General features: G+C 41.4%; 1 protein-coding gene across 1 annotated transcript in view; it reads left to right on the forward strand.

Annotated features, from left to right (window-relative positions):
• LOC124270731 (exostosin-1b-like) overlaps positions 1 to 18,130 on the forward strand; it is a 149,424-nt gene that overhangs the window by 82,877 nt on the left and 48,417 nt on the right. Inside the window, exon 2 of the mRNA XM_046705769.1 lies at positions 8,234 to 8,308. Coding sequence (XP_046561725.1) covers positions 8,234 to 8,308 — 75 coding nt within the window. The remainder of the gene's footprint in view (positions 1 to 8,233; positions 8,309 to 18,130) is intronic.

Below are 18,130 nucleotides of genomic sequence, written 5' to 3' on the forward strand. Positions count from 1 at the left end.
TAGAAATGTCTGTGAAGTTATTGCAAATCTAAAAACTAAAGCCGCTTTTCTTAACCCAAAGGACATTTCATCAGAGTTAATTCTGGAAAGGAAGTGAGTGAGAGCAAATGTTTCCAGCAAACAACCCGTTACTATCACGGCCTTGGTGCAGCTGTTGTTGTGCAACCTCGACTGTCTGGTAACATCATGATCTGTAGCAGCCAGCCACGCCGTCCCAACAGGTGATCCGTGATTTATCTTGTGTCGGGATGTACAAAACAAACGCATAGGTCGCAGTTCACACCTAATGTCTCACTCAGCAATGCCAGGCATTCGAGGAAGTGTGTGTAGCTGTACAGAAGTCGTGTACAGACAAATGTTATGTGTGTTACTGTACATGTACCATATATGTACCAGTGTGTGTTACTGTTACAGGTACCAGATATGTACCAGTGTGTGTGTGTATGTACCATATATGTACCAGTGTGTGTAATATTACAGCGGTATGCCAGGATGTGTGTTACTGTACAGGTACCAGATATGTACCAGTGTGTGTAATATTACAGCGGTATGCCAGGATGTGTGTTACTGTACAGGTACCAGATATGTACCAGTGTGTGTAATATTACAGAGGTATGCCAGGATGTGTGTTACTGTACAGGTACCAGATATGTACCAGTGTGTAATCTTACAGAGGTATGCCAGGATGTGTGTTACTGTACAGGTACCAGATATGTACCAGTGTGTGTAATATTACAGAGGTATGCCAGGATGTGTGTTACTGTACAGGTACCAGATATGTACCAGTGTGTGTAATAATTACAGAGGTATGCCAGGATGTGTGTTACTGTACAGGTACCAGATATGTACCAGTGTGTGTAATATTACAGTGTGTGTAATAGCGTATGCCAGGATGTGTGTTACTGTACAGGTACCAGATATGTACCAGTGTGTGTAATCTACAGAGGTATGCCAGGATGTGTGTTACTGTACAGGTACCAGGTATGCCAGGATGTGTGTTACTGTACAGGTACCAGATATGTACCAGTGTGTGTAATATTACAGAGGTATGCCAGGATGTGTGTTACTGTACAGGTACCAGATATGTACCAGTGTGTGTAATATTACAGAGGTATGCCAGGATGTGTGTTACTGTACAGGTACCAGATATGTACCAGTGTGTGTAATATTACAGAGGTATGCCAGGATGTGTGTTACTGTACAGGTACCAGATATGTACCAGTGTGTGTAATATTACAGAGGGTGTGTAATATTACAGCGGTATGCCAGGATGTGTGTTACTGTACAGGTACCAGATATGTACCAGTGTGTGTAATATTACAGCGGTATGCTAGGATGTTTGTTTTTACTATGAACTTTTTTCTGTAGAATATGTTTATTTCCGAGACTAGTTGTTAGTGTACTGTATATGTGTTCCTTCCTGAAGTGTTCACTCAGAGATTACCTACAACTGTGTAAAACCTTTACACAAGTATCTTTTACACACAGATAAAGGGGGGTGAATTATTTTGCTGAACCATCCATCTCTCCAGTCTGAGGACCTGGTGAAGGTGTCGTCAACTGCCGCATATTTCCCAGCATCCAGACCCACTTCATTTGTTTGTGTCTGTAGTTCGAGCTAGTGTGTCCTGAAAGTGATAATTTAATACTGTTACAGAAATCACAGAGCATCAGTAGATCCGAGACATTGTGTTTTTCTGTCATTAAGTGGACTATTTTCACAAGTTTCCATTCATCTTGAGTTATCATCAGCATAACATCTTGTCAAGGCCTTCAATTACAAGCTTAGAGAAACAGTAGAAGATGGGGGCCTAGTTGAGGATGGTGTTTATGGGAGGACAAAGGTGCAAGGTGGATCCCAGCTAACACATAAGGTAGTGTCTAGACTGCTGGCAATAACAACCACCGAATTACAGCAACAACTCTCAAGATGACAAGTCATAAAGTTTAACAGGTTGTACTGTTGAAGTTAAAGGGCATACAGATGAATTTCTGTTTTGAAATATAGCTGTCAACAGAATGGGTATACTGGGGTAGAAATTAATTTCAGTTGTAAAATTGAGACAAGATTCTTTCATAACCCATATGTCAACTAGATAGGCTCTGAGACATCTTTCAGCAATCTTTCAGCGAGGACCCATAGGTCCTTGAAAGTAATCTTGACCCCAGTTTCTCAAAACAAATTTGAATCTGAGTGTTAACTCAAATTTGAAAAAAACTCTGCAAAATGCATTTTCCCAAATAAACTGACATATATTTTAAACTCAGACTTACTGTTATTAGTTTGAGTTTGCTGGAAAGGTTACTTAAATTGTCTTAAATGTTTGCTTTCAGTTAGAAACTCAGCTGTTTCAAATTCTCAAACTCAGCTTGTAAATTGAGTATAAAAAAAAATATTTTAAAAACTTGATAAATTGGGGCCTGGGGGTAAGATGGTAGCAAGTTGACAGACTCTCTCTTATAATACCAGGCCTTAACATTCTTCTGTTTATTGGGGGATTAGCAAAATGTATGAAACTTGAGAGGAGTATTAATTGACTTTGTGAGCTTTTCGACATGAGAAAGTGTTCATAACATTTTATGTGTTGTAATTTGCAGTAAATCACATTTGATGGTAGACCAGATGTGCAGGTGTGTACACAATGTGTACTATCATGGAGGTTACATCAATCTCTTTCACTTTCGTCTGACCAGGGTTCCAATCCACAAAGCATTCGTAACATTACAACCTTAACTCTAAGTCTTAACTCTATACTTTGGCTAATAAATGACCTATTGCTACAAACACTTTGTGGATGGGGTCCCTGAAGCTGATGTCCTGTGTTGTGAGATCATAATGCTCATAACAATAAGGAGCTCCTATACCCTCCTCATTATGTACAACCGCCTCCGTGGTGTAGTGGTTAGAGCGTCCACCCGGAGAGCGGAAGGTCGTGGGTTTGATCCCCGGCACGTCATACCAAAAGACGTTAAAATATGGTACTTGTTGGTCCCTGCCTGGCTCTCGGCATTAATGGGTACAACAAGGACTGGTCGGCTCGGAGTCAGTATAATGTGTCTGAGTGGGTTATTCCTGCTTCACTGCGGCATGGTATGTCAGTGGGCTAGCACTATAAAACCAGGTTCAGTCTGGGCTAGTACAAGCAGCCACACATACACATACACACACATGCACGTCGTCATATGAGCGAAATATTCTCAAGCACGACGATAAACCCAATTTCACCTCACCTCACCTCACCTCACCTCACCTCACCTCACCTCACCTCACCTCACCTCACCTCACCTCATTATGTACTACACAAAAGAAGTTCCAGATCATGATTATATTCCAGGTAATAATGTCATGAGAATCTCCATGAAAAATTGTGTTCTTTTACTTCTTTTGAATAGTGAATATGTGTGGTAGTTTGTGAGTTTAGTTTTATGCCACACTCAGCAATATTCCAGCTATATGGTGGCGGTCTGTAAATAATCGAATCTGGACCAGACAATCCACTGATCAACAGCATGAGCATCAATCTTCCCAAGTGGGAACCAATGACATGTGTCAACCAAGCCAGCGAGCCTGACCACCCGATCCCATTAGTCGCCTCTTACAAGCATGGGTTGCCGAAGGTACACTCTAACCCGGACCTTCAGGGGTCCCATAAGAGTCCTAGCCGTCCTCAAAATACGTACTGAATGATAAGTCCACTGAGATATAGGATAAGCAGGCCAATCCAGATAAGCAGACAGTACACAAGTCTATTAAACTTGTCCTTACATTTTCTATAATCTAGAAATGATGATTTAAACAAATAGATATGACCTCAGAGATTAGTTGAAGCCCATTAGGGATATAGGTAATAGTGTTAGACGGATTTCTGAATCCTCATTGCATCAAATAGCGTGTTATTTTCAACATTGTTTGCAGGAGCATGAGAAGAAAGGAACACATGCACTGTCACATGCAGGGTGTTATTATGTGTGTCTGACATTAAACAGAACAGGAAGTCGTGTCTTTGATTCTGAAACTCAAAGAACTGATGTGTCTGTTACATTATGAGATAGTCCTCTGGTTGTGAAGGTTGTTTCTTAAAGGGCTACTACATTCTACAAAATTTCCAGTCTCTGGATTGAAGTCATACAAACACCACATAAATTGTGTAGTAACTGGGGATGGTGGAAGTGTTGCATTGTGAGACTGTCCTATGTATCCTCAATAGACCAGCTCTATGCCGCAGACCACTAACAAGACTGTTATTCACCAACAACTGCTCAAGGGCAGATAATCCTCATGAAATTTAGGTTTAACATGATCTACCATGTATGAGTTTTACCATGAAATTAACTCTAAAATACTCAGTTTTGTTGTGCTACTGAAGCATTAGTAAAAATATGATGAATGATTGAGACATATGTTCAGGCATTAGGTTGAAGAAGGAAAGGGAAGCCAGAAGGAAGTAGTGTCATGGATGAAGACAAGGGAGGGTCATGTATTGGTAGTGAAGGGTAAACATGAGTGGAAAGGAACCGATACTCTCAGACCAGAGTGATTTCTGATAATAGACAATTAGATAGATTTCCGAGAAGCTGAGATTCCAGTGTTGATTGTAGGGAGCTAGTATACAGGTGCAGCTCCTCTCACCGAGGTCAGGAACATGAGCCCTGTTTGGAGTCATCCAGCAGATGCCTATCTTCATGTTCTAACTGGTGTAGCTCTCTCAGACCATTGCAAGTCACTAGGCATAGAAGATTTCCCTTAAATATTGGACAGGGGGAATGTCGGGTGTGAAATCTCTGTCCTAGCAGCTGAAGTCATTCTGGCTTTTAGAATGTGCACAGTGAAGTCCATTGGTGGTGCTGAAAGATGGGAGTAAAACTGACAGGAAGCAATAAGTGGAATATGCCAAATATTGTCTTTCAAATTCTGCATGTGTTTTATCTTCTTCTTGAGTTCAGAAAATGAACCCTGAACTAATGCATCTTTTGCAGATTGAGTGAGATGATTGACTATCTGTTCATTTGTGATTTTTTGCCAACCAACTTGTTTACAGGAAGGTTTGCCTGATTGTATTTTGTACCAGACATCTTCACTAAAGCTGAGACCCTTTAGGTGAGATACCTTTGGTGTCCTGAGGATTCTAGAATACATTTCTACAAAGACTGAAATATTTGAAATACTTAGGACGGGAGTGTGAAACGGTAACCTTTATGGCCCGAGAGTGAGTGATTTCAGTTTATTGCATTCCAGTTATATCACCACCAGTTATGTCACAGCGTGCCAGCTTTATAAGGAAGGAAAGCCCAAAGTGATGCAAATCGTCACCTCTGGTGATGAAAAACATAGACAAGGTGAACTGGAGTTAAGATCATAGGGTCCTGATGTGCCCAAGGGACACAACTCTGCATTGTGAATATTGTGCATTAGAGGACTGGGCCACACATGTCCCACACAAATTAAAAGATATTTATTATTTCTTTGAACTACACAGGATGCAAGTGTGAAACAGTGAAATTTAATAAAGACAGTTTTGTTGCCTGAAAATTCGACAGATTTTAAAGGGACCTACGCGATTGTTCCCATCAGTAAACAGAAACAACTTTGGCGAACCCTGGGGATTTTTTGGGGACAGTTTCCCTGACAAGCCAAGGTCTAAACTGAAAATAACAAGGATAATGAACAATTCAGTCAAAAACTCAACCCAGTTCTTAAATCATTTGTGTATTGATGAGAATTAAGGAGAGTGGTGTTCAGTGATCAGAAACTGACTGTAATCTAACCCCTTCAGTGTAACCCCCATTAGCTTCATCCTTATGCTGAGGCCAACTTTTATCTCACTTCAGTTTCATTCTGTATGGGCATTCAGGAATCTTATAGAATAAGTGCTGGGAGATATTTCATTTATCACATACTTAGTAGTAATGAACTTGAAGAAAGAAGGTTGTACGTAGTGTAACCTTGTCCCACAGTGTTTGGTTTCAATGATAACACTATGGTGGACAATGACAAGAAAAGATCATGTCTGTATCAGTTTAACACATCCATGGCATATCCTTGTTAACAATTCACACTGACCCAGTTCAGGACTCAGTAAGTGTGTGAGATTATCATTCCACTGAGTGCCCTATTTAGTCTATCACTTAGATGTGTCCTCAGTCTGTCTGCAAATAACTGCTGTGCTCCAGTTTGGTACCAACCAGAATGTAGCTCTTTGCCAGCCCAGATATCTCTGTGAATGTTCGTTGATTGAACTTGATGTTTGTTATGGTATGAAGTAGGCTATATGAGGAAGGGGAACTTCCAGGAAGTGCTGTTGAACATTTACACCGTGGTATAGATTGGTTCTATTGGGGCGGTGGGGTAGCCTAGTGGTTAAAGCGTTGGCTGGTCACGCCGAAGACCCGGGTTCGAATCCCCACATGGGTACAATATGTGAAGCCCATTTCTGGTGTCCCCGCCGTGACATTGCTGGAATATTGCTAAAAGCGGCGTAAAACCAAATTCAGTCAGTCAGTGTAACTGAAACTTACTTGAGCTTCTCGTCCTCGAGAGAAAGTTAGATATGGTAGTCCGATGTGTATAGGTTTAGTAGAATGTTATTCTCCATCGGGTTCAGAATCGTGACTATGTGTTGACTGTCATGTAATGGATATTGTTCACATCAGAAATGTGTGAACCTATAGGAGATAACAGCATATTCTCAGGCATTGGTTCCCAGGTGGGAATTCTGTGAAGGACAATTTCAAAGCATCTCCATTTTGTTTGTTTCTCTTCAGTGTTTGAAACCGATTGATTCATTAAATCAGTACTAGTTCAGTGACCAGACTTCTGGATTTATGAATAATAGGTGTTGATGGTATGATTCTTTAACTGTCCACAAGCAGAGATTTCAGTATATACGCCAAAAAGACTTTCAAAGTTAATTTGATTGAGCTTAAGTGGTTTTAGTTAATGAGGGTCCACTGTATCTGGTCATCATCATATAATACCAACTTCAAGAACTAAATCCATCAGCTTTAGCTATGAATGTGCACAAGCTCGTGTAGATCAGCAGTTAAGTTTGAAGAGTATGTGTCCTATCTCCATCTCAATGCTGCTGTACGTTCCCCTTGCATCAGAGTGACAGAGTGGTAATGGGCCCTTAGGAGAAGTTATCGGAAGGATGTATGTAATATCTCATCCGATGACAGCCGTACATAAGCAAGGTAGAAATAACATCTCAAGTTTTCCAGGATAAGGGAGAAATGAGGGTGTTCATGACACTGGTGCCATGTGATTCCTTGTTATCAATGGCTGCGAGATGAGATAGCTGGCCCACAAATTTCATGCTGCTGATAGCTGTCTATATGATGTGATTTATGTCACAGAGTGGGATAAATGGGAGATTCATGTGCTTAATGAAACAATAGGTCTTTGGCAGACGGTAATGGCTGATGATGTGATTAATTTCTCATGATTAAATGTATGTAGTTTTTACATGAAGTTTTGCATGTGATGGCATTCTTTTGAATGTGGAAGGATTAGATGCACTCTTCACAAGCAAACATGCAGGCAGTAATGGACTTAAATATGGTGTCTGTTAATGATACATACCCTTAAGTCACTTGTCCACTTTATCCAGTGTCCATTTAGAGTAACTCGCAAGTTTACATTTAAAGGAGTGTCCATTAAACATGATATCAACTTAAATCATGTGTCCTATTTTCCAGTGTGATAAGACATATTCACTACATCCCATGTCCACAATTGACAGTTTTCCAGTTATGCCAGGTTGTATCTTTAGTCAGATGTCTGGATATACCATGTGACCCCATTATCCCCAGTTCTATGGATAGTAGGCAGTTGTTCAGTTTAATCAGGTCTTTAGTAATAGGTCAGTTTATCCCCCTTTCCAAATAAGCCAAGTGCCTGTATTAATCTCACCAAGTGTCCTGAGAGATAAAAAACATCAAGACTTATTGATGTAAGTTACAGATTTCCAATGTACTTTGGGAAATAAAAATACTTAAATTTTTTTTTTAAAGTTACAGATTTCCAAAGACACAAGTGAGATGCTTCCAACTTTTTCTCTTCATAAACACTGATACAACAAATGTTTCTTCCAGCTCTGTTTCTAACACTTTGTTTCATCCTTTCAGCTCCTTAATCCAACTTCATGATTGTGGCATATGTACTTGCATGTTTCTATATTTCTGTTCCTGTGATGCTGATTCTGTTGACACTTATCTCGGTATTTCTCTGTTACAGGTATGACTATAAGAAGTTATTATACAATTCCACATTCTGCCTTGTGCCAAGGGGGAGAAGACTGGGGTCATTCAGGTGAGTTCCATGTAATATAGTTCAAGTTCAGGTTCAATTTATTTCAGTAATAGGGGCCATAGGCCCAGAGTACAAACAATACATAGCATTTTGTTTTGGTGGCTCTTACATAAGAGCGTGAATGGCATAATGTACAAGCAGATACATTGTACAATTGAACAATAATAATTATAGGTTGACAATATGATAATGCAAAAGTCGATAGGGTTGATAGTTCTATATCACTGTAACCAGACTCTCAGAGGAATAGGTGGGTGCTTCCTGGCTTCTCGGTCTTGAGAGTCAGTTCATTGGGGACTGTAATGTCGCAATGACTGGACCAGAAGGTTTCCACCTGAGTAGATACACATGCTTCTTGCATGCTCTATTTACCATTAAGCTGTGATTGATGCTTAAGCTATCATCCACTGGTTTGTGTGCTCCCGCAATGACATCCTCGAACTGCTTCCCTCCAGCTTGGGGAAAGGGGGGGAGGGCGGTGGGGTAGCCTATTGGTTAAGTGTTCGTTTGTCATCAGCCTGAAGACCTGGGTTCGATTCCCCACATGGGTACAATATGCGAAGCCCATTTTGGGTGTCCCCTGCTGTGATATTGCTGGAATATTGCTAAAAGTGGTGTAAATCTGAACTCACCCACTCACTCCCTCTAGCTTGGAAGACGTCTCATAGTAGAGATATTGGGATTATTGTCTCGTCAGTTATATTTCAATAATGAATAACTCTGGTTGCTTGGATTGTTGTTCACAATAGCAATCACTGGATTGTCTGGTTCCGCCTCAATTGTTTAGTGCTGAAGTATTGCTGTAGCATTAGACAACAGACAGTAAAAATATAATCAATGGACAAAGTATAGTTCAATAATGCATGTAGTGATTGCGTAGGTTTACAGTAAGTTGTTTCACTCTGTACTTTGTCTGTGAGGTATGTAGGTTGTACGCAGCGGTTTGTGTTTGCTGGACAGAGAAAAACAATACTGAGTTTCCATGGATGTAAAACATGCATCACAACAGAGCAAATTAAGTCTGTGTACATTATCTTCTGGGGTCATCTTGCTGTTTGTGTTGGTGCAGTGTGCTGCAATCAGGTGTCATGTACTGCTGCAGATTGCCTGTCAAGATAGCCTGGGCTGACATGGGAACAATCACATGAATCATCCCCAACTGTGTGGTCAGTACTCCAGGGGGCTCCAGATGCTGGATGTACACAGTGGCAGGCGTTATGGGACTTATCCACTGGGTACATTCACCATGAGGGATGTTTAGGTCTGTTATTGCACTGGGTATATTCACCAGGAGGGATGTTTAGGTCTGTTATTGCACTGGGTATATTCACCAGAAGGGATGTTCTGGATCGGTTATTCCACAGGGTATATTCACCTGGAGGGATATTTGGGATCTGTTATTGCACTGGGTATATTCACCAGGAGGGATGTTCTGGATCGGTTATTCGACAGGGTACATTCACCAGGAGGGATGTTCTGGATAGGTTATTCCACAGGGTACATTCACCTGGAGGGATATTTGGGATCTGTTATTGCATTGGGTATATTCACCAGGAGGGATATTTGGGATCTGTTATATTGCATTGGGTACATTCACCTGGAGGGATATTGGGATCTGTTATTGCATTGGGTATATTCACCAGGTGGGATATTTGGGATCTATTATTGCATTGGGTATATTCACGATGAGGGATGTTCTGGGTCTGTTATTCCACTGGGTATATTCACCATGAGGGATGTTCTGGGTCTGTTATTCCACTGGGTATATTCACCATGAGGGATGTTCTGGGTCTGTTATTGCACTGGGTATATTCACCATGAGGTATGTTCTGGGTCTGTTAATCCACTTGGTATATTCACCATGAGGGATGTTCTGGGTCTGTTATTTCACTGGGTATATTCACCATGAGGTATGTTGAAGGTCTGTTATTCCACTTGGTATATTCACCATGAGGTATGATCTGGATCTGTTATTTCACTTGGTATATTCACCATGAGGTATGATCTGGGTCTGTTATTCCACTGGGTATATTCACCATGAGGTATGATGTGGGTCTGTTATTCCACTTGGTACATTCACCATGAGGTATGATCTGGGTCTGTTACTCCACTGATTATATGAATACAACGGTAGATGTGGGTCTGTTGTTCCACTGGCTACAGTTTAACAATACAAGGGTACATATGGGTCTGTTATTGCACTGGCTACAAACAATACAAGGGTAGGTATGGGTCTGTTATTGCACTGGCTACAAACAATACAAGAGTAGGTATGGGTCTGTTATTGCACTGGCTACAAACAATACAAGGGTAGGTATGGGTCTGTTATTGCACTGGCTACAAACAATACAAGGGTAGGTATGGGTCTGTTATTGCACTGGCTACAAACAATACAAGGGTAGGTATGGGTCTGTTATTGCACTGGCTACAAACAATACAAGGGTAGGTATGGGTATGTTATTTCACTGGGTATAGGCATAATGAGAGACATTCCATACATGGTGTAATCACGCACATACTCTGGTACTGCACAATCTCAGACTGACACACGTTTGTTCCATTGAAACATCTTCAGATTTCATGGGTAACCAGCATGTGAAACACTCCCTCTCCTAGTTGTATCGATTGGGGTCAGTTAGCAGGTCAAGATTGTCTATGTCCTACTGTGTCAACGTGACATACAGTTTAGTGTCAGCACTGAATTGACATTGAAAAAGATCATGGTACATTGATAGTTTCCATTGTCACTGGTTGTGAAAGATTTATGTGGCCACTTTGGTTGACTAAACATATCGTTGGAAAAGGAACATTGTCATTGTATATATACTAGCACAAAAGAAACCTGAGAAAAGACTAATGTCACCTATATATAGGAATATATTACATTTGTATGTTGTCATGGCTTGTCTACACTTCTCTGCTCTCCTTTGCCCCTCTCCCCTTGAACACATCACTGACTGTGGTGACAACTTGCCTCACCCTAAACACATCACTGACTGTAGTGACAACTTGCCCTCCACCCTAAACACATCACTGACTGTGGTGACAACTTGCCCCACCCTAAACACATCACTGACTGGTGACAACTTGCCCTCACCCTATACATATCAGCTGACTGTGCTGACAACTTGCCCCACCCTATATTTATCACTGACTGTGGTGACAACTTGCCCCCACCCTAAACACATCACTGACTGTGGTGACAACTTGCCACCACCCTAAACACATCACTGACTGTAGTGACAACTTGCCCCACCCTAAACACATCACTGACTGTAGTGACAACTTGCCCCACCCTAAACACATCACTGACTGTGGTGACAACTTGCCCCACCCTAAACATATCACTGACTGTGTTGAAACTTGCCCCACATCACTGACTGTGGTGACAACTTGCCCCTCACCCTATACATATCAGTGACTGTGCTGACAACTTGCCCCACCCTATATATATCACTGACTGTGGTGACAACTTGCCCCCACCCTAAACACATCACTGACTGTGGTGACAACTTGCCTCACCCTATACATATCACTGACTGTGCTGACAACTTGCCCCACCCTATATATATCACTGACTGTGGTGACAACTTGCCCCCACCCTAAACACATCACTGACTGTAGGTGACAACTTGCCCCACCCTAAATACACATCACTGACTGTAGTGACAACTTGCCCACCCTATACACATCACTGACTGTAGTGACAACTTGCCCCACCCTAAACACATAACTGACTGTGGTGACAACTTGCCCCCACCCTAAACACATCACTGACTGTAGTGACAACTTGCCCCACCCTAAACACATCACTGACTGTAGTGACAACTTGCCCCACCCTAAACACATCACTGACTGTAGTGACAACTTGCCCCACCCTAAACACATCACTGACTGTGGTGACAACTTTGCCCCTCACCCTATACATACCACTGACTGTATAGTGACAACTTGCCCCACCCTAAACACATCACTGACTGTAGTGACAACTTGCCCCACCCTAAACACATCACTGACTGTGGTGACAACTTGCCCCCACCCTAAACACATCACTGACTGTGGTGACAACTTGCCCCACCCTAAACACATCACTGACTGTCGTGTGAACTTGCCCCCACCCTATACACATCATTGACTGTGGTGACAACTTGACCCTACCTAAACACATCACTGACTGTGGTGACAACTTGCCCCCACCCTAAACACATCACTGACTGTAGTGACAACTTGCCCCACCCTAAACACATACTGACTGTGGTGACAACTTGACCCTACCTAAACACATCACTGACTGTGGTGACAACTTGCCCCACCCTAAACACATCATTGACTGTAGTGACAACTTGCCCTCACCCTATACATATCACTGACTGTGGTGACAACTTGCCCTCACCCTATACATACCACTGACTGTATAGTGACAACTTGCCCCCACCCTAAATACATCACTGACTGTAGTGACAATTTGCCCCACCCTAAACACATCACTGACTGTATAGTGACAACTTGCCCCCACCCTAAACACATCACTGACTGTATAATGACAACTTGTCCCCACTCTATACATATCACTGACTGTATAGTGACAACTTGCCCCCACCCTAAATACATCACTGACTGTTGTGACAACTTGCCCCCACCCTAAACACATCACTGACTGTATAGTGACAACTTGCCCCCACCCTAAACACAGCATTGACTGTAGTGACAACTTGCCCCCATCCTAGATACATCACTGACTGTAGTGACAACTTGTCCCCATCTAAACACATCTCTGACTAGTGACAACAGACATGTACATCTATCAACATGCCAGTGTGTGTCAGAGCACCACCTGAACTTGTCACTGGACTTTGTCACTAGTGGTCTTTAGTGTTAGTCAGAGCACCACCTGAACTTGTCACTAGACTTCATCACTAGTGGTCTGTAGCATTAGTGTAGGGATGTACTTGACAGGACAAATGTGACTAGACCCAGACTTGGGACAACTGGCTCATGTCAGAGACCAGTGTACAACTCCGAACAGTTGCCACTTCACAAATGTCATTGTGACATGGAAAAAATACAAGCATGTTGCAGATAACAGGACTGTGTAGTGGCAGTTATAATGTTCCAAAGCTACCATTAAAATATGTATGAATTGCCACTGAAGAGGTTGGATGTCGTTATTCCTTGATGGTGTACACCTACCTCACCCATTGGAAAGTCAGAGTGACATGCTTAGTTTGATAATTTCCTCAGACTCCTTCTGTGGGCAGGTGCACCCACATTCCCAGACTTTCATCATAGGAAGAAGCAGTAATTGGTTAGCTCTTGAGAGATGGGATCAGCAGTTTGTTATCAACCGAAAATGTATAAAATAAACAAATTTCAGCCCAAATAATTTGTATTGAAGAGATAGCGGAAGTCTGTAAATGTTTGGCACAGCGTCAAGCATGGTTTGGCCCAGATACACAGCATAAGTAGACCATTACAGCACTGCACTCCATCGTGTCGAGGAACAACAGGTATCAGCTTCGTTCCCTAGATTCTCTATTGTTTCCAGAGATTGAGTCATCACTCTGTGAGGAAGCGGATGCAATGTCGACATCAAATGGTCGGGTCATGGAACATTACTGCCTCCTATCCTGCCACTGGATATATTGAGATATTTTTACCCCCCGAGATGCTCCCATCACAGAGAGGGGTCACCTGAAGACTGAAATAATAATTCGTTGACCAATCAGTGTTTACACGAGAACCATGCCTTCTACATGTGTACATCGAGGAACACCACTAATAGCAAGGTGCCTGTTTCAAGCATATTGCTTTAAACAATGTACACATGGTAATTGCTAATGCAGAAAATGTGTGCAGTTTTACATACAGGACCAAGTTTCATCGTGAAAGGGGACAGCTCGCCTGCACCATAGATACACAGGTGCTGAATACAATGCTATGTAATAGGCTCCATTTGACAGTTTGCTTTGAAAGAAAATAGACGTAATACGGCAAATGGAATGTTTTTTAATTTTCCAATATATTCCGGATGTTAGCCATTGTTTCAAATTTTAGTTGTACTTGAAAATAGATTATGGCAAAATAGAATTAGTGTGAAGGAAGCATGTGTTTACATTAACCTGGAATGCATTGGTTTTAAACAAAACATGCGGAAAAATATCTCTTGAAACACATATGTTGTGTCCAGTATGCAGTTTTATTTGACAGTGAAATTTAAAAATTAAGACATTTTTTGAGTAAGACATTTTTATGCCACAATCTTGCATGTGATCCCTACAAGGAACAGTTTAATGTTATTATGGTCAATTCTGAGAAATCTCTCAGGGATTATTTTGTGTTGGTCAAGAGGAATAATAACCAGTTCCTAGTCTGCAAGGGGTGGTGGGGTAGCCTGGTGGTTAAAGCCTTCGCTTATCACGCCAAGAACCCGGGTTCGATTTTCCACATGGGTTCAATGTGTGAAGCCCATTTCTGGTGTCCCCCGCTGTGAAATTTATGAAAATAAGAGCAGATATCAATTGTGAACAAATGGAAAAAATATTTCATAGTTGCTAGTTGAGGTAACTGATTGGAATCTTGGATAAGTCCTTGTCATTAAGATCAGTAGCTGATGTAGACGTGTACCTTATGAAATGAGAACCATCTTATTGTATTATGTTCAATGATGAGGTTATGTGATACTTGACTGAATCCCATGTTGAATCAAGAACATGGTACTGTTTTCTGACGAATTCAAACATGTAGATAAACATTGGGTATTTAAGACATATTCTTGACAAGAATTCCTTGTGGAGACATGTAGGGTAGCCTAGTGATTAAAGCCTTCAAGAACATGGTACACAAACATGTAGACAAACATTGGGCATTTAAGACAGACCCTTGGTTCAATTCCCACACATGGGTACAATGTGTGAAGTCCATTTCTGGTGTTCCCAGCCATGATATTGCTGGAATATTGCTAAAAGTTATGTAAAACCACTCACTCACTCACTCACTCACTCACTCACTCACTCACTCACTCACTCACTCACTCACTCACTCACTCACTCACTCACTCACTCACTCACTCACTCACTCACTCACTCACTCACTCACTCACTTGTGGAGACATGTATGGTGGAAATGAGATACATTCAGCCCGAAATCTCAAGTGGAGTCTTGCATTGTGGGCACTGAGGACCAATCCTCCTGCCCTGGAGTCCAGAGGAGAGATCAACAAGCGGGATCATTTTTTCCTGGAATACAATGAGACAAGCAGGCAGTTGCTTCATCCATCTTACTCCAGAATCACCATGCAGAGACTAGCATGATATTCAGACACACTGTATTCTCACAAGGCAAAGGAGATATGTTATTTCCATTCCAAAGATAAAAGGGTATTAAAACGAATGACAACCTATGTTTAAGAATCATGTATACAATCGCAAATGACATGAAGTATACAGCTGCTTTGTATGGATGAGAGTCCGCTCTGCTGGTGTGTGGGTGTGATGGTGCTGGTCCTGATACTGCTTACACTGGATCCACAATGACACATGATCCAAGACTGGGCTATTCTGGGACAGGGTGGACACACTGGACACCAGCATCGGGTTACATGACACTCATTGGGATGTCACAATGCCCCTGTGTGCTGTAGGTGGCCAGGTCATTGAGTACTTGTCTTAAAGGGACGCTTCACATGTTGAGAAAACAGATGATCATTGTTTTGAGAGCTGGTGGTTTTTATCCACTTGAAAATGTCAAATTTGTATTGCTGGCTTTTGTCAAGGGATCCATGGTGTTGGGTGACTAACTGGCAGGGATGTTCCACTATTTTAACTCTGTTAAAACTCTTTGCATTTTCAACATTAAAATGCAGATATAAATGGTCATTAACTGATAGAAAAGTTGCTTTGAAGTAATTACATTAACTGACACAGAGTCCCTGGTAAAACGTTAAATATCAGGTGGGACGAAATAGTTCTCCAAAAGAACCCTCATGTGTTAAGGAACCCTCAAGTCTCATAATCTCAGAACTGAAAATGGGAAGTGTGGCATTGTGGGTAACCGCTTCGTAAAATATATGCTCAGGTGTCTGTGAGAGAGACTAGTAATTACATAATGATATGAAGCTATCTGAAGGGTGTATACATTTATACCAGCCATAGCTGAGAATCAATACCAGACAGACATGAAGCTTCAGGAAGTATCTATGTGTGATAGTTTTGTGGTATGCCAGTTATAGGCTGGAGCCCAGTATACGGCACATATTGCACGGATGTGTGATTGGGATCATAGAATTACTGAGCAGATCTTGCCTAGATTGTGTCCTGTGTACTGGTGGCAGCGGCTATTCACTTGCCGCGTGTTTCTGATGTTTAGAAAGTTGCCATGGATGTCCTTTTAGGCAAATGATTTTTATCAAGATGTTTGATAATCTGCAATTTCTTTATTTCCTTTGATGTTTTCATTCACAAATCACGACAGAAATGTTCTATGACAGTGTTTCAAAAGGTAATGCTAATTTGTTAAAGGGGATATATTTTTTCTGAAACTTGTTTGAAGGGTATTGTTGAAGCCTCCAGTTTCAATTGTAATAATTTATTCATCTGTGGGTTGTTTGTAGAGGGTTGCTCAGGATAATATCACACTGACTCTAGAATCTGCTATTACATGAGTTTACCTTTTATAGCATATGTGTGATATACATAATTCCTTTGAATACTGTATCTCTGCCGTGTCATAGCAATAAATTCCCTATTTTAACTGTTATAGCACAGTCAGTCCTTTTAAATTTACAGTCAATATTGCTAAAAGCAGCATAACAGCTTACTCTCTCAGTAAGATAGTCATGATGTTCCATGCCATAATATATCTTTAAGAAACTTGATGAAAAAGCATTTTACCCAAATCTCTCTCACTCACTCTGATTTTCACAATGCAGTCGATAACTGTTTTAAACCTGTATCCCAAATTCCCAGTTAGGATCCTTATAGTCTCACATTACCATTACAAACTTGCTCAACTGTCCGGGGCCCTGTTCCTCAAAGCGATCGTAGTGCTACGACTGTCGTAAGTCTATGTTAAAGTATGGGAGTTACGATCATCTTAGCGCTACGATCGCTTTGAGGAACGGGGCCCTGCGTTGTAATTCTACCTCAACAGTAAAGGGAACTGAGGAACATGTTATCCTTGCTGCACCCCTATATTGACAGACTCCGCCCTTAGCGGAATCCCCATATCCAGGGTATTATTACTGCTGATTGAACATGTGATAGCCTCACCCTGAACATGGCCTCCTGTAGGACATTCGCTACATTGATCTGACAATGTTAGCGGGACTCCAAGACTGTCCTGGGACGTGATCAGACTTCACAGAAACAGAAAGAAGGTAGTGGTCGGGTTTAGTCTCCAGGCTGCATGTGGTTCTGGGTATTTATGTCATCCTACTGTATGGTTATCTCAGTGTCCAGAAAAATAGTGCCAACCTGTCTGACAAGAACAGATTTGTACCGATAGTGCCGTGATGTTAAACATTTTGTTTCAGTATCGTATTATATTGTGTTTTTTGATGTGACTGAAATTGGTGCGATCATTTTACATTTGAGATAGTTCAGGGTGCCGTCGTGCAAAGTAACATTAGCCCTCTGACAGTCATAGATTTACCTTAAGGTATGGGAATTACAATCACCTGAGAGCTGGGATTGCTGTTTGCAATAACGTATTAGAAAATATTGTTACTTTCTTCATGAGATTTGGCAGGTGATCAACTTTTAGTTTTGAAAGTTTTGAAATTTCATGAATAATTCCATATAATAATAACATATTAACTGATATTGA

Source organism: Haliotis rubra, unplaced genomic scaffold, assembly GCF_003918875.1.
Source record: "Haliotis rubra isolate DU_JTF1 unplaced genomic scaffold, ASM391887v1 Scf154, whole genome shotgun sequence".
In the NCBI taxonomy this organism is placed as follows: domain Eukaryota; kingdom Metazoa; phylum Mollusca; class Gastropoda; order Lepetellida; family Haliotidae; genus Haliotis; species Haliotis rubra.